The sequence below is a fragment of the Typopeltis vanoorti genome, chromosome 13 (genome assembly GCF_054136105.1).
Source record: "Typopeltis vanoorti isolate ZY-2024b chromosome 13, IOZ_Tvanoo_1.0, whole genome shotgun sequence".
Taxonomy (NCBI): domain Eukaryota; kingdom Metazoa; phylum Arthropoda; class Arachnida; order Uropygi; family Thelyphonidae; genus Typopeltis; species Typopeltis vanoorti.
This window is the reverse complement of record NC_143561.1, coordinates 77359157-77382153: the sequence shown is the minus strand read 5'-3', so window position 1 is coordinate 77382153 and position 22997 is coordinate 77359157. Positions and strand designations below refer to the sequence as shown.

General features: G+C 37.2%; 1 protein-coding gene across 1 annotated transcript in view; it reads right to left on the bottom strand.

Moving 5' to 3' along the window:
• Positions 1 to 3103: 3103 nt before the first annotated feature.
• Positions 3104 to 22997, bottom strand: part of LOC150100298 (glycine receptor subunit alpha-2-like) — a 155221-nt gene continuing 135327 nt past the window's right edge. Inside the window, exons 7-8 of the mRNA XM_090402585.1 lie at positions 15427 to 15809; positions 3104 to 3381 (exon numbers count right to left, since the gene is read on the bottom strand). Of these exons, the coding sequence (XP_090258711.1) occupies positions 3208 to 3381; positions 15427 to 15809 (557 nt within the window). The 3' untranslated portion in view covers positions 3104 to 3207. The remainder of the gene's footprint in view (positions 3382 to 15426; positions 15810 to 22997) is intronic.

Genomic DNA, 22997 nt, shown 5'->3' with positions numbered 1-22997 from the left:
TTTGTTATCTGCCTTTGTACCCTTTCCACAGTTAATTTATCCCCTTCAAATCTTGGGGACCAGATCTGAGAACAATAGTCTAAGTGTCGTCTGATCAGAGTCTTATACAATGGAATGATAACCATTTTCTCTCTGCAGGTCCGTGTCCTTCTCATTATTGCAGCAATTCTCTGTGTTACCTTCACTACCTTTGCAATATGTCCCTTAAATTTCAGGTTTCTATCAATAATCAACCCCAGATCTCTTGTCTCCCCCTACTTCCTCCAGTTTAACTCCTCCCTGTGTCCCAGACCTCAAGACCTTACATTTTTGCTGCATTAAGCTGAAGCCCCATTCATTTGCCCATCTATCTAGCTTATTCAGATCCTCTTGCAGGGCTACCACATCTGCACTATTACTAATAATCCTTCCCAGCTTCATATCATCTGCAAACAACTGAATATCCCCTTGCAATCCACTGACAATGTCATTGATATAAAGGTTAGACAATATAGGTCCCAGTACTGAGCCCTGTGAGACCCCCCTTCTAACCCTCTGCTTCTTTGAAACTGCCCCACCATACACAACTCTGATACCTATCGGACAGACAATTCTGACTCCAGACCCAATCTGACATCCAAACCCATATGCTGCAACTTAAATATCAGCTTATCATGTGGTACCCTGTCAAATGCCTTCGCTAAGTCTAAGAAAATGGCAGTATATGCCTTTCCCTTCATCTAATGCTCTTGTAACTTTATCATAAAAGGCTAGCATATTGCTAAAACAAGAGTGCCTCCTTCACAAATCCATGTTGACTCTCACAGATAGCATTACCCTCATCTGCCCAATGCTGTATATGGTCCACTACTTTCTCCAAGATCTTACTAACTACTGATGACACACACACTGGCCTATAATTAGACACTTCCAGTCTGCTATCGCCCTTATGCAATGGTACTATCTTACCTTCCTTCCATTCCATGGGCAGCACCTTTCCCGCAGCCAGATTTTCATTGAAAAGCCAGGTCAAAGGCACTGTCAGTTCCCTGGCACATTCTCTCGAAACTCGTGGTGAAATTCCATCCAGTCCCACAGCTTTACTGACATCCAGAGTACTCAGTATTTGAAATACACTCTCCTCCTGTGCCTCTAAACCTCAAACCTGCCCTATCCCTCTAGCATTAAAACTGACTTCTCCAAGATGAAATTCTCCAATAAAATGTTCATTGAACAATTCTACTATGTACTCTGCATCAGTCACTCTATTCCAATTTTTATCTACAATATTATTCTTCCACAGTCATTTCTCCTCCTACTGGCCACATATCTAAAAAAATTCCCTAGGATTTTCTTTGGATCTTAGGACTAATCTCCTCTCATATTCCAGTTTTGTCTTCCTTACCGTACTAGTCACTCTTCTGGCCTGTGTCTTTATACTCTTCATGCATCTTCTCTTCACTTGTCTCTTTATCTTTCCCTCAGACATTTTTCTGTGCAAATAACTTGCATCCTAAATATAGGATACTGATTTGTAAATGCATATAACACAAGAACATTTCAGATGGTAAACTTAGACTGGTTAAAATTTAATGCTTTTTGATTAAAGCAAGCATGAAAAAATGATAATTTGAGAACTATCAAATACTGAAACACTTACTGTGTGAATAGGATATGTTTGAAAATCAAATTAAAAAATTTAGCTTATTTGGACAAACCAGGATATTTCAAAAGGGGGTATACAACTTTGAATGACAATAGAAGATAAATAGTAATAGATGAACAATTTTTATTACCATGCAAATGGAGTGCAACACTTGAAGTTTCAACACAGACATTTAAAGTTTGATATGACTGCCTCTAGTGATTCTGCAGACATCCCACCTGTAATCAGTTTCCTACCACATGCGACAGAGCATATCTGGCTTAACTTCTGCAATGGTGACAGTAATTCTTTAATGCAGCTCATCCAATTTGGCTGGTAGTGGTGGTGGACAAACACTCTATCTTTCACAAAGTCCCATAAAAAAAATCTAATGTAAGATTGGGGAAACACAGTGGCCATGCTACAGGCACCCCTCTACCTATCCATTGCCTGGAAAACGGATGTCGAGGAATGATCTTATATCTGTCAGGTAATGAGGAGTTGCTCTGTCTTGCTGGAAATGCAAGCGTCCATCATAGTCTGTTGTCTAATTGTAGCATTAGGTACCCTCGTGACACATCCAGGTACACACCAGTAATGGTAGACTGAAAAAAAAAAAAAAAGAAGGGTCCATACACTTCTTGTTTATGGCATAAAAAACAGCCTTTGGATGCCATGAGCATATTCTATGCTGGCATGTGGATTTTAGCTTCCTCAAAATCTGCAGTCGTTTACTTGCCCACTGATGTGAAAAATGCACTCCTCATTGAAAACAATTTTGTCCACAAAGTCCTCATTTTGTTCTAGCTACTGATCATTTCTGTAAAGAAATCCTTGCACATCTTACTGTCTTTCTACAAATATAGTACGAGGGTAAATTTGTAGGGCCTTAAATGCAGACACTGTCATAAAACATGCCACACAGTCACATGTGGAATTCCAATTTGACAAGACGCCTGTCTGGAAAAACTTTCCTGAACTTCTTCCACAACAGCATCAGCAGCAGCACGTGGCATTCCCATGCTGCTGCTGTTGTGGTGTGATGTATCATACCATTTAGTGTTGTCATTTGGTAATAAAGTTATGTGACCAAAAATTATGTTTCACTATGTTATGATACTCACTCAGCTTTTGTATGTTTTCCGAGTTATTCTCTGTTCTCCTGCAAAGTCATATACACCCTTTTGAAACACCCTGTATTTTCTCCTGAGTCCTGGAACACATGAGCATAGCAGTTTTCTGTATAAACACATTTTCTATAATTTTTTTTATTAGGTGGATTGTATAAATGGGCTAAATATGCACAGACAGAAGTAAATTTTGGTAAAGAGATTCTTTACTGCCTCTTGAAAAGCAGTTATGATTGGTTGTGAAATTATGAAAATGTATTCTCATTACTAATGAATGGTAAAGAAATGAAAATAATAGCAAATACCAGATTATCAAATTTTAGGATTTTTTTTTATTTTATCCTTAAGAGTAGATATTGAACAACAGATTTTGTAATTTGCAACACTTCACAGTGAGATTATTTTATTTAGATGCTTTAATAATGTGTATCAACAAGATTGCATGAAGCACATCTAACATAAATAATAAGGCCAATATACCATATTGAATACAAAAAATCCTAATGGAAAAGCTACCCGACTGATTTTATCTATGCGTTTGGCAATGATACGGGTAAATGCTGGAGTTTTTTGAGGTACAGGATAGGTTGCTGTGACACTTTTCTCTTTTTCTTTTCCAGTTGATTTCTGAAATAGAACAAAAATTTACTTAACAATTGTAAGTAGAACGCAAGAATCAAAAAGTAGTATTTGGATTGTTTAAGTCTGCATTATCTAGATGTTTTCTTTTTGAAGAAAATTGATAATCTCAAAGAAGAATGTGTTAAACTGTTTCATTACATATTATAAAACTGTATAAACTAAATTAAATAGCCATTAAGTTTTGTGTCCATAAATACAGGCAGCCCTTGATTTACAACGGTTCAATTTACACCGGATGCCTGCACGTGCTTTCTTACTGTAGTATGGTCTGACTGAGAAACGATGCTAGCAGGCACTCTAGTGTTTGAGTGTTTACCAAACTACTACGACATATGTATCAAACCTAGTTTTACTGTTGAATCTACCTAATTGTTCTTTTTAATTTTTTTTTACATACATATTTAAATTGATAAAGTACGTAATTACATACCATCTCTGATAAAAGAAGTGCAGAAAAGTTAGCAGAACTTTGTGTTAAGAAGGCGTGAAATCAATCACACTTGAAAAGAAGATGGAGATGATTCGAAGAATGGAAGATGGGCAGACATGTGTTAATGTCTGTAGAAGTATGAACTTACCTCCATCGACTTTTACTACAATTATGAAAAATGCAGATAGAATAAAACAGTCTGCACAACAATCTACGGCAATACCAAATGCACAATACGTAAGTTATAACAGGGGTAAACTTCATGAAAAAATGGAAAAATTATCATTATGGGTGGATGACTTGAATCAGAAAAACATTCCTCTGACACAGGCAGTTATAACTGAGAGAGCAAAAACAATTTTTGAGGGTCTTAAAAAGATAGATGGAGGCGAAGAAACATTTTTAGGAAGCAAAGGTTGGTTGGTTCATGAGATTTAAGTCTCGAAGTAAGTGTCATAGTGTCAAATTATGTGGTGAGGCGGCAACTGCAGATGTTGCGGCAGCAGCTGCTTTTCCTAAAGAATTTCAAGACTGTGTAGAACAAGGAAGTTATCCTCCTGATCTCATTTTTAATGTTGATGAGACTGGGCTCTACTGGAAAAAATTGCCATCACGCACCTTCATTTCCTGTAAAGAACATTCCGCTCCAGGTTTTAAAGCTGCAAAAGATACTCGCTTTTGTTGGGTGCAAATGTCTCTGGAACTTTGAAGCTTAAACCCATGTTGGTGTACTATTCACAGATACCATGTGCCTTCAAGGGTCTAAAAGCCATGCTGTCAGTCTACTGGAAATGGAACAAGAAAGCTTGGGTTACAACAAGATGGTTTTATAGATTAGTACACAAATTATTTTTGTCCTACTGTGCTTCACTTCTGTAAAGGAAATGATTTGCCAGCCAAGGCATTGCTTCTCTTGGATAATGCCCCTGGACATCCTCAAAACCTTGTCGAGTAAGAATACCATTGGATGTCCAAGTTGTTTACATGCCCCCAAACACAACATCGCTTTTGCAACCGATGGATCAGGGGATTATATCAATCTTCAAAGCTTATTATCTCTGTAAGGTACCTGAGGCAAATAAGGCCTACCTTATTTGAAAAAGTTAGACAATTGTTTATATTAATTGAAACAAAAGTGTTCATATTAAAGTTTGTATTATCACTAATTAAAAAAAAAAAACATAAGAACAATTCTTGCAGTAATTTATTTTAACCAAGTGTTTAAAAAAACACCTTGTGTGGGCCTTATTAAACCATAGAAGTTTAATAAAGCCCTTGAACAAAATTAAATATTTAAAAAACAATTTTTAATTATTAATTTTAATCATAATTATTAGCTTAAGAACAGTCATAAGGACATACAAATATGCCACATTCATCTTGGTGCAACCAATACACTCTTCATAGTACCAGTTAAGACACTGTGTGCATTGCCTCATATCAGCAACTTTTCTTCTCTGCATCCATGACAATACCACCCCTCTTTTGACGCTCTGTTCCTTTATTTCTTTTTTGGTTCTTCCTGTTTTTTTAGTGGCAGCCTTCTCTTTCTTACTATCCTTTTCTTCGAAAAGATATCTTTGGTCACTCTCTGGCCCTTATAATTTAACGCTTTTCTTCGTGGTGTTGCCTTTACAACCGCATAATTTGGTGTTGGCATTAACTCCTGAAACGATGACTTCAAAGAGTTTTGTTTTTAGATTTGCCGCCATCATGAGATTCAATGGAATCTCATCATCGGAGTTATCAGAATCACAAAATGGAGGATTAGGACATGTTCTTACAGCTCGAGCAGGATTCAAAAATAGAGCTTTACGTTTAGAAATTGTTGGGTTTCTCTTTAAAAATAACTTTAGCCTATCTTTTCCTGCGAGGTCACTTTCTTTATTGAAGTTATTCCTAATTTCATTTTGTTTGCAAAATATAAAAGTTTGCCTGCATATAGCTTTTGGAGTTAAAGGGATGCCGATTGAAGCAAACTTTACTATTCTTTCTACTGAGTTCTTCTCTTGTTCTTTAGTTAGCACAGTATTTCTTCCTAATCTTTTTGTCGTCTTCTCTGTCTTTAAATGGTTCCTCAATGTTCTTCTAGGTACGCCACAGCGTTCTGATGCTGCACGTTGTGATAGTTGTCTTCTTTGCACAGCTTTCATAGCTGCTTCTAATCTTTCATTAGTCCAAAGACCCCATTTCTTCTTAACTTCTGACATTTTATTGCTAAAGGCCTCTGAAAATAACTATTATGAGCATCACCAAAAAATAAAATAAATTATAGCAGTTTAATAAGGCCCATCAACAAATTTACTGGGCCTTATTAACTGCCACAAACTAGATTAGATCACATCTATTTTCATGTAAAATATGAATTCAAATCAATTAAAACATTTTTTATCATAAAATGGAATGTTGAAAAAACAATATTTTTAATTAAAACTTACGAATTATTGCAGCACAATATTAAAAAGGAAGACACCACCACCTCCCACAAAGGTCTAGGTCAAACTGACAATACAGTCACTAGACAACATGGCACTACTGATTTGCCATTGCTTATTGCATCGTGTGTGTGTGTGTGTGTGTGTAAGAAACCAAACTGGCACAACTTACCGTAAACGTGATTTTTTTTTTAAACGGGCCTTATTAGACGCTGGGCCTTATTTACCTCATGTACCTTATAACATTTATGGAAATGGTAAGAGTCTTGGACACCTCAGGAAAAACTATTAAAGACTATTGGGGGTCATTCGATATTTTGAAGGGCATTAACAACATCAAGGCATCTTGGAACGAAGTGTCAGCACAGCATTTAAAAGGAGCATGATGAAAACTTCTAGCATTTATGAATGACTTCGAGGAATTAGAGCAAGAGGAGAATGTTATTGAAGACATTACCAAGCTTGCGCGAGAGGTGGGATTGGATGATATTACAGCTGAAAATGTGACAGAAGTCTTAGAGAGAGCCATGATAAATCACTTTCCAATGAGGACTTGGAAGAATTAGCCTAACAATTAAGTCAACATCCAAAGGAGGAGAAAGAAACAAAGAAGGTCCTCTGAGAGATATAAAAATGGCTGATTTACAGCATATCCTTGCAAGCATGATACACTGACTGATGAACTCTGCGAAATGGACCATGGTTGGGAACAGAGTACGAATGTAAAAAGGAGTGTAATCGCATCTATTTGACCTTACACTGAACTCCTTAAAGAAAAAGAAAATCTAAGCAGTTAACTTTTTCAAAAAAAATGCAGGTGATCCGAAACCAGGAACTTCAACATAGAAATATGTAATATCTCTTAGAAGTTTCATATTTTTTGTACATAATTTTGTTTTCATTATTAATAATTTTATTTTAACAAATATATATGTATGTATTATCAAAGCTTTAAATATAATAATGTTACACATACTTCATGTGCATATTTTTTGACCGTGTGGAACATAACTTTGTACCTCTCATTAAAATTGCATTCGTTTTATGCCGATTCGGTTTACACCTGTTTTTTCAGGAATGGAAGTGATGCGTAAGCCAATGGCTGCCTCGGTTTACGCCTCACTTCCGTAATACTTGCATTGTCTGTTAGTTTTAGATGTCCCATATACACATGAGAGGCATCCAAAGGTAATGCCTGTGCACACGTAGCACTTGAGGTATGTGTGTGGCCTTGAAACACATCTGATCTTGTTTTTCCAAAAGTTTGTATACAGTGGTATATGATATATACAGTGCTATTTTTTGTGTTATTACATACACAGTGTGATAACAAGACGTGTAAATGGATGAGTCTTCTACAAGTTTATTGAAGCAGAGTACTTGAATTTATGATATATTGAAATTCACCACCAATTACAGTGCCTATATTGTGAAGCAACTCATGATTTCTATGAGCACAAAATGGAAGAGTTAATGAGAGAAAACTGGTGAATAAGTCAGCTCAATCAATACAGAATTGGACTCCAATAAAGTGTGCATGTTAGTGAAACAAAAACAGAAGAGACTGAAAATTTGTTTCCAGCCGTTTCACTGCTTTTCTTCACAAAATTGTGACTGGGAATAAGAGTTGGTTTAATCATTATGACTCAAATATTCATTCTATGGAAAAGTTAAGAATGCAACCTTCCAGAAAGTGCATGCTGTCTCTTGGGATAGCAAAAGTGTTATTCATCAGAACTCTGGTGAAATGGGTAACAGTAAATTCACATAGCTGTGCGAAGATAAGAAAGTTGAAACAATGAATTAATCATGTACATTCTGAGAAACAACCACTAGCACATTAACTTCGATGGCTGTCAAAGATGCGAGATGAAGTTGTGGAACATCCTTTTCTGCAACTCAGACTTGGTTATTTGTAAATTAAAGACATTTCAGAACTGTCCATTTTGAAAATAGACCAAAGCAAAGATAAGAAAATGGTTATGAAAATAACTTCAGGAGTTTTTCTATGATGGATTTGAAAAACTTATGCAACAGAAATACTGTACTGAAAGGGATTATGTTGAGAAATCGTATATGAAAATGTTGGCTGTAATAAGGGAGATAGCACAGTTACGTGGAGTTATTATTATTATTAAGCAAGACCTCATGGAGTCAAAGACTCATCTAAGAGGTCCTTTTATCTCACACACATCTCATCATACCGTGTCTTAAACACGTTCAAACTCCTTGCAGACACCACACTCTCAGGCAAGGCATTCCAGTCACTCATAACTCTGCACGAAAAAAACCTGCCTCTCACTCCCCTACTCACACCTTCTTTATACAGTTTCCAGGGATGACCTCTGGTTCTCCCCTGATCTCCCACTATTCTCTGTAGAACTTCTCCACTATTGATCCTATAACAACCCCTACCAACTTGTAGGTCTCTATCATATCACCCCTCTTCCTTCTCTCCACTAGACTCTGCAAATTACATCTTTTCAATCTTTCCTCATACTCGACATTCCAGAGGTCAGAAACTACCTTAGTCAGTCGCCTTTGGACCCTTTCCAACATCTCTTCATCCTTCTGAAAACCAGGTGACCAAATCTGGGCACAATAGTCCATGTGTGGCCTAATCAAAGCCTTATACAATGGAACAAGAATCTCCCTACATCTACTCGTCAGTGTCCTCCACATCATTCCCAGAAGCCTTTGTGTTGTCTTCACAATTTTGGCGATGTGTCCCCTAAATTTCAGATCCTTATCCACTATCACCCCCAGATCTCTTATTTCCTCTATCTCCAACAATATATTCTCACCAAGCATAAATTCGGCATCCCATCTTTGTTTTCCAAATTTTAAAACCTTACATTTTGCAACATTGAACTTGCATCCCCATTTCCGTGCCCAATCACTCAATCTATTCAAGTCTTCCTGCAAGGCCACAACATCTTCACTACACTTCATGGTTCGTCCCAACTTTGCATCATCTGCAAACACCTGAATATCTCCATCCAAATCTTCACCTATATCATTAATATACAAGTTAAACAGCAATGGACCTAAAACAGATCCCTGATGCACTCCACCAGTGACTTTCCTTTTCCTGGATATCGCTTCCCCATACACAACTTGTTGATACCTATCAGATAGCCAGTCTCCAATCCAATGCACCAATCTAATATCTAACCCCATCTGCTCTAGTTTAACTGTCAACTTATCATGAGGTACTCTATCAAAAGCTTTTGCAAAAGCCAACTATATACTGTGTATCCTTCTCCTCTGTCCAAGGAAGCAGTCACTTTATTGTAATAAGTAAGTAGATTACTAAAACATGACCTCCCTTTAGCAAATCCATGCTGTCCATCAAAGATTATACCATTGTTGTCAACCCAACTCTGGATCCTAGTTCTCACAAGCTTCTCAAGTTATACAGGACAAAGCATGAGCTGGAGCAAATGCAGAAACATCTGGCAAGTAGCTCAGCTGAAAAAGGAAAGAGAAAAGAATGCGTGACTAAGAAGGAAAAATTAAGGAGAGAGAGAGTGTCTTGTGTGGTGATTCTGTGCTTGGTGAGAGAATGACAAAATCATGCTTCCAGGGTGCAAAAATTAATGATGTTAGCAAGGCTATTAGAATGCAAAAGGGTAAAGTGAAAGAATTTGCTTTGGCTTGTAACAAATGATTTGAAAGGAGAAAAAGTATGATATGAGGGAGGATGTGAAAGAGTTACTGAAAGTAGCAGAAGAAAAGAGCGATAGAGCTAAGATAGTCTTTTGCCACGGTATGAGAGTTGAGCTGAGAAAGAGGACCATAACAGTGAATGAGTTGATGTGAATGTTATGCAGGAGGAATGATGTAGAGCAAGTTTGATGGACAAAAGGACTTATACAAGAAAGATGGTTTGCATCTCAATGGATTTGGTGTTCAGAGTCTGGAAAAAGTGTTGTTGAATGAAGTGAAAGCGGATGTGCAAAAATCAGAGAAATTTAGAACTTTTTTTAGGGAGGAAACTGTTGAGTGAGTACACGGATACCAGTGTGGTAGTTGAGTAAGAATGTGCAGAAAATACCTATTAGTACCACTGGTAAACCAGAATGGGATAGTTAGCATAAGCACAGCAGTGGATCTAAGGAGCTATTGCACTTTATGTGCGCTAAAATGACAGGAGCATTCAGAACAAGGGGAGAAGTTTTGGACATTAGTGAGACATGGCTGACAGAAGATGATATAGTTAGTGGGATAGAATGTGAAGGGTATGGTGCTTTCAGGGAGGATAGAGAGAAAATGGGGGACGAGTATTCTTGATGATAGCCGATGAACTGCAACTAAACAGAGTAGGAGTTCATTTACAGTTGGCCAGTGAAAATAGCATATTTGAGGCCATCTAGTGTGAGATAGTGGCCAGCAGAACAAAATAACAGTTGCTTGCTCCTGCTGGGTGTCCCTTAAGTCACGAAGGGGTTAAAACATTTAATAAAATGTTTTTTTTTTTTTTTGTTATAATGAAATACAGAATCTGGAGATTTTATTATTATTATTAGTTGTGAAAAACCACTTATTTTAAACCCCTTTGTGTGGGTCACCCTAGACCAGGGGATGTAAAGGATGATTGATAGGGTTTAGTATGCATCAGCAAATAAGCTCAATGAGTGGAGGGCAGATAATTATTATGGGAGACTTCAACTATAAGAATGTACATTGGAAGGAGGAAAGGACAAATGGGAAGAAGGAAATGTAATTTATGCAGTTACTAAGGAATAATTACCTGAGATAATGTAATGGAATGTACTAGGGGTTTGAGAGTGCTAGATCTAGTAATTGCATCAGAGAATTTGTCTATAGCCAATATGACCACATTGCCACCAATTGGTAAGAGTGATCATATGGTCTTGACCCGGGAGGTGACTAAATGTGTGGAATTACAAGGCTGATAAGTATGACAAAGGAATTTGCTTGGGGCAGTTCCATGGGTGGAAGCATTGGAAGGGACAGTCATCACTGTGTGGGTAGCTAGTAAAGAAATATTTATTAGCAGCAATAGCAACTTGTATACCTAGAGTGAAAAAAAAGAACAAGATCTGGTGTAAACTAGATGACTAATGATAGCAAATGGAAATTGCAGAGGAAAAGGAGGTTATAAGTCTGCTGTATATAATCTCTCACTAATATCTCCAAAATCTTAATAGAGAAAAAATACAAACCAGCCTATAGTTTGACACTTTCATTATACCACCAGCTTTATGTAATGGAACTAGCTTGCCCTTCTTGAGCATCTTTCCCATAGCCAGATTTCCATTGAAAATCCAAGTCAACGGACATCAGTTCCTTAGCACATTCTCTTAAAATGTGAAATCCCATCGAATTGCATTCCATTATTGACATTGTTACAAATACTTAGTATTTGTAGCACACTCCAAACATTTTTGCACCTCCAAACCTTGAACCTTCCCTTTCCCTCTAGCAGTAAAACCCTCTTTTCTAGGATAAAATATCCAAATATAATGTGATAATTAAATAACTCCACTATGTCTTCTGCATCACTCACTCTACTCCCATTTTCATCTAACAGTGTCATTCTGCCACAATCATTTCTCCTCCTACTGGCCATATAACAGAAGAATTCCCAGGCTGATCCCCTTCTCATTTAAGTTTTGCTTTCCTTACCATGCTAGTCAATTTCCTAACCCGAGTCTTAAATTCTTTACTTTTTCTATAACCTCCTTTTCATCTGCAATTTCCATTTGCTATCATTAGTCATCCAGCTTATGCCAGATCTTGTTCTCTTTTATTTCACTCTAGGTATACAAGTTGCTATTGCTGCTAATAAATATTAAAAAGGTAGGTGATTATAATTAAGATTATTATAATCACCTACCTTATAATTCCACATAAATTCCTTATCAACACTTCTGCATGTCTACTCATCCCACAAATCAAGACCATATGGTCTGTCTCTCTCTCTCCAACTGAAAGCAAGGATGATTTTTTTCAGTTATAATTAGATCCTCCGATGCCAGAACTCATTTCTCTCGCTCTCTCACTGTTAAACATTCATTCTTTCCATTTCTGACATACTGCAGCCACTTAAATCAACACCGATATCAGTCTTGCCAATCTCTTCCCATTTCATACATTTTTAAATATCTGGTTATCAGTGCCGGCCTGGTTGGCCGAGTGGTTAACATATCAACTCTCCAGCCCAAAAGGTTGCAGGTTCAAATCCTGCCATGGGAATGGATGTCTGTGAAAGTACTAGTGGTGGTAGTCGGCAGTAGATGGCGTTGGTGTTAGATGAAGAGTTGTAGAGTAGATGCCCTCCCTCGATGAGTCTTTGGACTCCCTGGAGGTGTGATGTAATAATAATAAATAAACTGTTAGTCACTGAATGGTTAGTGTATTCGATCTACAGAAATTGGGCTGAGGGTTCAAATCCTGTTGTGGGCATGGATGTTTGCAAGTGTCTTTAAGTGGGAGATAAATTTTATTGCATGGTGTGAGACTAGTGCCTTGCTTAATTGAAAACCTGAAGTGGTTTAAAAAAAAAAAATTCCATGTTTGGTCTAGAGCAGGGTTTCTGGACTGTATATACAAAATTAATAAAAATAAATAATTCTTAGCCCACCCATCCATCTGTTCATTGGACATCAACAGATGCTCAGTGATGTGCCACACCAGTCCTCACCCTGTAGTGTGCTTTTCTGGAGGCTTCAACTCTGAGGATCAGTCACTCCAGCTGCACCATCCATCCATCCATCTCGTTGACAGTCTACCTCTTTTACCAGGAACTTTACTATTTATTACTCAACAAAACAGCAAAACAAACTTCCCAACACAAAAAAATTATCAAACTGCCATACATCCACAACACATACATTTTAAACCTCTTCCTATCCTTTCAAGGTGTCCAAAATATTTCACCTTTCTTCTGTCAATAAAGTTTTACTGAGGCTTTCTAGCACCCATCCATTTGTCCACCTTTCAATATATGCTGTCCTCAACAGCCTTCTATAACAACCACATCTCAAAAGCAGCTATCCTTTTCCCATCAGACTTCTTTACGTTCCAAGTCTCACATCCATAAATCTCTATTGGAAAAACAGCTGCATCCAAAATCCTCAACTTTGTTCCCATGGAGACAGATCCAGATTTCAGGCAAGTCTCTGACTTGTTTTAGCCATTCCTAATCTTTTTCTGACATCTTCTGAACAGAAATTCTTCACATTAGTAATGGATTCCAGGTACTCAAACTTGCCAACTTTCTCAATTCTTTCTCCATTAAGGTACACTGTTTCCTTTGAGAACCATAATACTTGTCTTGCTAGGATTGAACTGAAGTCTATTCTTACTGATCTCATTAACTTTGTCAAGAATTTGTCCTAGTTCTTCCTTGTCATTATAGAGGAGTATTGTATCATCAGCATACCTCAGATTACTAATCAATCTACCAGTTATCCTAATTCCTGTCTTGAGCTCATCAAATGCTGCATGCATGATGTCCTCAGTATAGATACTAGACAAGTGAGGAGAAAGTAAACATCCATGTTTCCTAACTCCCATTCGAATCTGAAGCCAATCAGTTAATCCAACACCTCCTGTTCTTACTGTGGCTTCTTGCTTCCTCTACAAGTTAGCTATCAGCCTGATAGTGTGTTGAGGAAAACTCCATTCTTTTCATTATGCTGAACACTGTCAAAAGCCCACCCATGGAACTAATATATTGTAGGTTTACTCTGGGTGGGAGTTACACACACAAAAAAAAAAATCCTCTTGGTTGTTGGTTCTACATACTTTGAGTTTTAGTCCTAGTTTTTCAGCAGCAGTTTTGAGTTTTCTGAATGTTATGCTAATGTCTTCAGCATTTTCTCCAACTGGTCGCAATCTGCATATCCTAATATTACTGATTCTGATTATCTTTAGTAACTTTTTTTAGAAAAAACTAAATCATTTTTCTAAAGGTGAATTAAATAAATTAAATGCTTCAATCTTGTCTTAATAATAAAGTTCAGTAGAAGGTTCATCTGATTCCAATTAGCCATTGATTCCAATTGATTCCAATTAAATTCTGTTCTATAATTTGTTTGGGTACATCCTCATTCATGGAGATCATCTGACCCCAATTTTCGATTCTATTTAAGTTTTATCAGGTCAAAATATACTGTCATTTCCTTAATATATTCCCTTCAGATGCATAGCAATGTCTGTTACCTTATTAACATTAAGAATCTGTACTATCTTTCGACACTTCCAACTGAATCTCTCAGATGCTCTTCTGGGCATCAGATATTATCAGTTTTCACCCAAATGAAATTAACTGATAAAGCAATTATTTGTAATCATGCTAAAATACAAGCGAACAAAACTTGTGCCATGTATCAATAGTTTAAGTCAATGATTTCCTCTCTTTAGAGCTATTCTTTTTATCGGTTGCAGAATGAAAGAGCATCCTGTCTTTCATTTTTTCAATTCAATAATCGATCATATTTTCACTGTTCTAAGTTTTGATTTTTATTGCTCATGTATATCCCTACATTCCTTTGGTTCAGTGAGATTGTTTTGAATGTAGTTTTTGTTTAATGATTCCAGGGATCCATTTATTTCCTAGAAATTTATCGAACTCTTGAATGAAGTCCGACATTACCCTTTTCAAAAAATTTTGAATGGACTCCCGTGCCTTACTGTCCCCGCCCTCCCTCATTCCGGTGACCATAAAATGAAAGAATGTCATAACACTACTATTACATGAACAATTTCCAGTAAATTAAGAACAACATGCTGTGCAATTGCTTTATTTTTTTATTATTGCTGTGTGTATGAGAGAGAGAGAGAGAGAGAGAGAGAATGTGTATACTACACAAGTAGATGTCTTATGAGAAAAAGATTGCAGTACTACTTTTACATACAAATTATCCAAACTTTTGTTTTAAAATTAGTAATAATTTGTATGTAAAACAACCACAAAGTTGCTAAGTTTACACTTGACAAATTCCAACACACTACTGGAACAAACATAATAATTCTAAAGAATGGCTTTCAATGAACAAAAAGTAGCAGTGCAATGCACTGTCACTGTGTGATCAATTAATACTAATTGCTAGCAATGAAATCTGTATTGAAACAAATTACAAATGTTACTAGCAACTTAATTTTAGCATAAGCATAGAAGTTTAAGTGACTTACTGTGAGGAGTAGGATACTCTGGTGAACTGCATTTCTTTCACTGCCTTTTCTCATTAATGGGGATTTTCTACGTGCCAAGTAACTGACAAATGTGAATTCCAGAAGGGCAGCAAATACAAAAGTGGTACAAGTACCCATCCACACATCTAGGGCTTTCACATATGAGACTGGTGCTAAATTTGCCTGCTGATCACTGCTTTCTGAAGAAATAGTAAGAAGAGTTGTCACACCTAACGTAATTCTTGCAGGAATAGCATCAACATCAAGCCAGAAAGAAACCCATGAAATGAAAACAATTAGCGTAGAGGGCAAGTAACTCTGAACAACATGGAATCCAATTGAGCGTTTTAAATTTAATTCTGCACGTAGACAACTATATTCACCTGAAAATAAAAATAAATCCAATATAGAAAAAAAAAAAAAAAAATGCATAATTTATTAACTGTTAAAAGTTGAGGAACTGCTAATTTTTTTAATTCTCTGTTTGGAACTAGAAATTATAAACTGTACCAAATGTGTATGTATTTTTTTTAAATAAATTCTTGTGTTGTTTATTTAAGGTGGGTAACAGTTTTCAAGTGATTAGAACCATATCCATTCCATGTTATAAAATCCAAACTAGAACAAAGCATCGGTCTCATAATGTTGAACCCCTGTTATGTGAAATTTTAGGCATGTTTTGTGCTGTTTGTCTCATCAAAACATGAAAAAAAAAATACAAGGCAACAGGCTTCACTTTTTGTTTCAAGCTCTTGGAAAGGGAAAAAAAAATGCTTTTCAATCCTCATCATCGTTACTTATTACCATTGTACCTACTGAGAGGGTAAGGTATCCTTACATGATGCTTTCAACATGATTTACCACCTGTTAAGCAATACTTCCATTTTTAGGCTGTACAAATGAATTTCATTCCATGGCACCAAGTAGATTTTAACATCTAAATTGCCTTGTCAGGTTATACTTGCAAAAATTTTTACTGGTTGTACTCTAACGTACTTTATGTAAAAGAAAAACTAGCTATACTTGCCGTAGAGTACTTCTATACCATTCATTCAATTGGCACTCTGAAATAAACCATATGAAAGAGACAAGAAAACTTTATTTTGTACCTTGCTTTGGGTACCTTTATGAAGCACTTTTTTTTGAGAGGATGTGGGGTGAAGGAAATATAAACTGATATTATAAATCAGAGTTTGTCAACAGGAAATTATACCCAAGGAATGGAGGGAGAGTACTCTTGTCCCCATCTACAAGGGTAAAGAGGATGCACAAGACTGTAAAAATTACAGAGGAATAAAGTTGATGTCCCACACAATGGAAATCCTAGAAAGGGTTCTTGATGGAAGATTGAGGAAGGAGGTGAAGATTGCACAGGAACAATTTGGCTTTATGCCTGGTAGATCAATGACAGATGCTATCTTTGGGTTACGGCAGATGATGGAAAAGTTAAGAGAGAAACAACGGGAGCTACATCTGGCATTTATTGATCTGGAGAAAGCATATGATAGAGTGCCAAGGCAAGAAGTCTGGAGGTGTCTGAGGGAGAAGAAGGTTCTGGAGAAATATGTCAGGTTGGTGTGGAAGACGTACAGAAATGTGAAGACAAGTGTTTGGACCTGTCAGGGACAGACAGAAAGTTTTCAAGTAACAGTTGGCTTGCATCAAGGGTCAACATTAAGTCTGTTTCTGTTTAACATTGTGATGGAGGTGGTGAGAGAAGATGTGCCTTAGACAATGTTGTATGCAGATGACATCTTGCTGTGTGCAGATTCAAGAGAAGAAGCAGGAACTAAACTGGAAAGATGGAGAAAAGTACTGGAAGAGAGGTATGAGACTGAGCAGAAGTAAGACAGAGTATATGTGTTGCACAGTGGGCGGCGGCCAGGAGAAAAGAAACTGTGGCCCCGAGGAAAAATAACATCAGCAGGATGGAAGTAGCAGAGATGAGAATGCTTAGGTGGATGTGCGGTGTGACCAGAAAGGATCGTCTGAGAAATGACTATGTGAGGGGGAACAGTGAAAGTTACGAACTTTCACTGAGTGAAGATACAGGAGGCAAGGTTGAGATGGTTTGGTCATGTGATGAGGAGGGTGGACGAATATGTGGGATGAAGGGTCATGCAGATGGATGTGCAGGGAAGGAGGAAGCGTGCGCGGCCGAAGAGATGGAAGGAGCTGGTAGAAGAGGACTTGAGGATAAAGAACTTGGATGTGGTGACAGCCCAAGACAGGAGGATGTGGAGGAGACTCATCATCAACAGTGACCCCACTTAAGGGGGAAAAGCTGCAGAAGAAGAAGAAGATTTATAAATCAGAGGAAACTAAGGTAACAGAATAGCATATGTGGAGATGGTAAGATGTCAAGTTAATAAAATAGCATATGTGGAGATATTTGTTTAATTAAACATCTCCACATATGCTATTTCATTTCTGTATGGTATTGTTAAGATGAAATGCAAAATGACCATATGTAACTTCTTGTGCTCAGTTACTTAATGAAAGAGAAACATGGTTAAATTACAAGTCCTTGATGGGTGTTGCTCTGGGTTAGGAGTGCTTAACATTTCAGAAGTCACCCTTCAACCTCCAGATGCAATGACATTGAACCATTGTGATGTCAAAATAATTTCTACTTAGTGTGTTTTTCCATAGCCAAGTAATCGTATGAGCTACCTTAGCAATATGCTCTCTAAACTTCAATTCTCTATTGCCACCTGTAAAGCCTTAGTTTCATCTATTTCCTGGAGTACAGTTCCATCAATGTAATACACAACTTGTAATCAATTTATCCCAAAATGCATAACTTTTGCAATTCTCCATATTAAACACACACCCATCATCTTTGTTCATGTTGAAAGTTATATTTGTCTTTATTAACTATAATTAACACAACAGATATTTGGATTACAAGACCATAGGTTTAATACATATATGTACAAATTCGTTGACTAGTTTCGCTAGCAAAACTGACTAGCTTTGTCAAGACTAAACGGTGAAAAAAAAACTAATAAATGCAAAAAAAAAATGAAGGAATGCAGTAACAGTTTACAACGGTTAGACAACAAAATTGGAAGGCACCGTGTGATACGGTATGCATGAAGCGATATACTTCAGTCATTATTATAAATAGAAGTTGAAAATCCTAGGGAATTTTTTAGCTATGTGGCCAGTAGGAGGAGAAATGACTGTGGAAGAATAACATTGTGGGACAAAAATGGGAATAGAGTGACTAATGCAGAGGACATAGCAGAATTGTTCAATGAACACTTTATTGGAGTATTTCATCCTGGAGGAGTCAATTTGAATACTAGAGGGATAGAGCAGGTTCGAGGTTAAGAGGTGCAGGAGGGGAGTGTGTTTCAAATACTGAGTACTCTGGATGTCAGTAAAGCTGTGGGACTGGATGATATTTCACTCCAGGTTTGAGAGAATGTGCTAGGGAACTGACAGTGCCTTTAACCTGGCTTTTCAATGAAAGTCTGGCTTTGGCAAAGGTGGCCATGGAATGGAAGGAAGGTAAGATAGTGCCATTGCAAAGGGCTTTAGCAGACTGGAAGGGTCTAATTATAGGCCAGTTTATGTATCATCAGTAGTTAGTAAGATCTTGGAGAAAGTACTGAGGGATCGTATACAGCATTGGGCAGATGAGGGTAATGTTATCCGTGAGAGTCAACATGGATTTGTGAAGGGGTGCTCTTGTTTTAGCAATATGCTAGCCTTTTATGATAAATTACAAGAGCATTAGATGAGGGAAAGGCATATATTGCCATTTTCTTAGACTTAGCAAAGGCATTTGACAGGGTGCCACACAATAAGCTGATATTCAAGTTGCAACACATGGGTCTGGATGTCAGATTGGTCAACTGGATTCAGGATTGGCTGTCTGATAGGTATCAGAGAGTTGTTTATAAGAGGCAAAAGGTTACAAGTGGGGTTCCACAGGAACCAGTACTGGGACCTATATTGTTTAACCTTTATATCAATGACATTGTCCATGGATTGCAAGGGGATATTCAGTTGTTTGCAGATGATGTGAAGCTGGGAAGGATTATTAGTAATAGTGCAGATATGGTAGCCCTGCAAGAGGATTTGAATAAGCTAAATAGATGGGGGCTTCAGCTTAATGCAAAAAAATGTAAGGTCTTGAGGTTTGGGACACATCAATGGGACGCTGTATACTCTTATTAGAGGATGTAAACCGGAGGAAGTAGGGGAGACGAGATCTGGGGGTTGATGATTGATAAAAACCTGAAATTTAAGGGACATATTGCAAAGGTGTTGAAGGTAACACAGAGGATTGCTGCAATAATGAGAAGGACACTGACCTGCAAAGAGAAAATGGTTATCATTCTGTTGTATAAGACTCTGATCAGATCACACTTAGACTATTGTTCTCAGATCTGGTCCCCAGGATTTGAAGGGGATCAATTAACTGTGGAAAGGGTACAAAGGCAGATAACAAAGATGGTGTCAGGACTGTACAATGTTAGTTATGAGGATCGGCTGAAGGAGTGTGGACTGCAGAGTTTGGTGGATAGAAGAAGGAGAGGTGATGTGATTAAGACTTTTAAACTGTTGAGAGGTGGTTACAGGGTTGACACTGGGGAGCTTTCGCTTGGTTGAACAGCAGGAAGCAGTGACGACAAGAGGCCATCCCTGGAAGTTACGAAAGGAAAATGTTTGCAAGAGGGTGAGGAGTGGTTTCTTTGCATGGAGGGTGGTTGAACTATGAATGCATTGCCTGATGGAGTGGTGAGAGAAAGAACAGCGAATGCGTTTAAGGAGTGGTATGATAGGCTTGTGTTTCAGACTTGTGAACACTAGGAGGGATCTCTCCCTCAACGAGTCTTGATAGACTTGTGTTTCTTAGAAAGGACCTCCCACGATGAGTCTTTTGACTCCATAGAGGGCTGAATAATAATAATAAACGTGTCACATAGTTTTTGACGTACTGTAGTTCCGCTAAACTTAATGAGTGTTAATAAGGTTTTTCCATATATCCTTTAATATTACTCCTTGGTTTCTATTAAGGTTGTTTCCTGTTCGTATAACCACTGCAGCTTCTTTAAATATTCGACATCTGTAGTCTTCCTCCATGTATGGCATTGAGCTGTTATCCCAATCTATAGTGTGGTTTGAAGTTGAGAAGTGATGCGCCAAACCTGAGGTGTCTGTTCTGTTATGATTAACGTCTCCGACACGTTCCTTCTGTCTAATTTCTAAGCTTCTCGAAGTTTGGCCTATATATGATAGTCCACATGTACGAAGTATGCTGTAAACACCTGCATATTTGAGAAAAGGTACACCGTCTTTAGGGGATCTTAAAAATTGTCCAGTGGTAGCAGTCGGTTTAAACACCACTCTGATGTTATAAAATTTTAAAATTCTAGCTATTTTATTGCAGACCAAACCAACATAGGGTATGCCAATGGTTGATACGTACTGAGTTGCTATACATTGTTGCTGGAGGTTGTTTTTATAAATCATTTTATCGATTAAGTTTAGAAGATACCCATTTTGAGAAAGAGATTTGGAGATGTGGGAAAGTTCTGTACGTACGTCTTCTTCGTCTGTGACTATGTTGTGGACTCTGTTTCTTAGCATATGGATGATGGTGCATTTTTGTGTATGATGATGATTTGAAGAATAATGGAAATACCATCCAGTATCAGTGGGTTTCTTATATATAGTAAGTTTAATATCTTCATTCTCTAGTCTTTTGACGAGTATATCCAAAAAAAGGTAATTGATGATTGCTTTCTAACTCTAAAGTAAATTTTATTTTGTCATGAAAAGAGTTGATTTTTTCTAAGAACTCATGTAAGCTTTCTACTTTTTCTCTCCAGATAATAAACACATCATCAACGTATCTCCACCAGACTACTGGTTTTGGAGTAATGTTAGCTAGAATATCATTTTCTAATTTCTCCATAAACAAGTCTGCACATAGTGGTGACAGGGGACTGCCCATTGCTAGGCCTTCTAATTGTTGATATATAATGTTGTTGACTTTAAAGAAATTAGACTTAAGACAGTGATTGAAATGTTGTGTGGTATCATTAGGAAAGAGATCTTTTATAATGTCTATGACTTCCTCAACTGGTACGTCTGTAAACAAGGATACAACATCAAGACTTGCCAAGACTTTGTGGAGAAACTTAAGAACATTAACCTATGCAAGACAGATTAATGTTCTTAAGTTTCTCCACAAAGTATTGAGAGTTCCTTATGTAAGACTCCGATTATCTGATTTTTCCTTGTAATAGGTTGGCGAGGTGTTTGGCTAGTAGATGTGTGTGTGTGTGGTGGGGGGGGAGAATCTGCCATCTACGATAGGGCGGATTGGAACATCATCTTTATGTACTTTGGGTGCACCGTAAAGGCGAGCTGTTATGGGATGCGAAGATTTTAGTTTTCTTTTTAACTCCTGAGGCCAACTATTCATATTGTGAATCAGAAGATTGGCTTAATTTCATGGTTGGATCTTTATTTAATATTTTGTATGTGGACCGGTTTGATAGTAAACTATTGATCTTACTAATATAATATTTGTTGTTCGATATGACTGTGGAATTTCCTTTGTTTGCTTTAGTAGCTATTATGTCCTTGTTTCTTCTTAAGTTCCAAATTGCCTTTTTGTCTGAAGGAGTAGCATTTTGTTTTGGTGGTTTAGCTGTCGAAAGGATGATTGTACTTTGGAATCTAATATCATTAGCTATTGACCTTTCTCAATACCACATATGAAGTCCGTTTTGGGGATGTGGCTAGGAGCAATTGAAAAGTTGAAACCCTTTTTAAGAATTTCGGATTCTTGTTTAGAAAGGCTGTAATCTGATAGGTTGAAAAATTAAGAATCCGAAATTCTTAAAAAGGGTTTCAACTTTTCAATTGCTCCTAGCCACATCCCAAAAATGAATTCCTTGATTTTTTTGATAGTATTGGAGATCAATACTATCAAAAAGATCAAGGAAAGTGTGATTAACAAAGTATAGCAGTCCTCATGAAAAATAAATCGGGGCTGTGATTTTTTTGTACTTAGGTTTCCTAGGCTGTCATCATCTCATAGACAAATGAGAAGATCATGAAAGACAGTATAAAAAGGCTTGAAGTTTGGATCATTTGAACAGGTTTTTGTCAAAAGAGGAATGGGGAGGCAAAATTATGGATAGAATTTGAGGTCAGTGTGAAAAAAATCATTAATTTACATGAACGGATCCCTGGTGTATTTTATCGCTATCAGGAAACCTGAAGAAAAACTATCCACCATTACACACAGCAAATAGGCAGAGAGGAAACTGGTGACCAATTTATAAAGAGTAGAAGGCAAGACCATATCTTGGAATGTTGCAGCTTGGAATATCAGAAGTAGTCATCATTTCAAATATCAAGATCTAGACAGAAAGAAAATAAAGTTCAGATGAAACAAATAATTACATGTATATCCACAGTGGAGTCAAGAGGAAAGAACAAATGCAAGAGTAATGATTTTTATTCATAAGTCAATTTAAAAAATATCACATAAATACTGAAGTAACTAATATAAACTGAAGATAACAGCGCCTTTTGTTCAG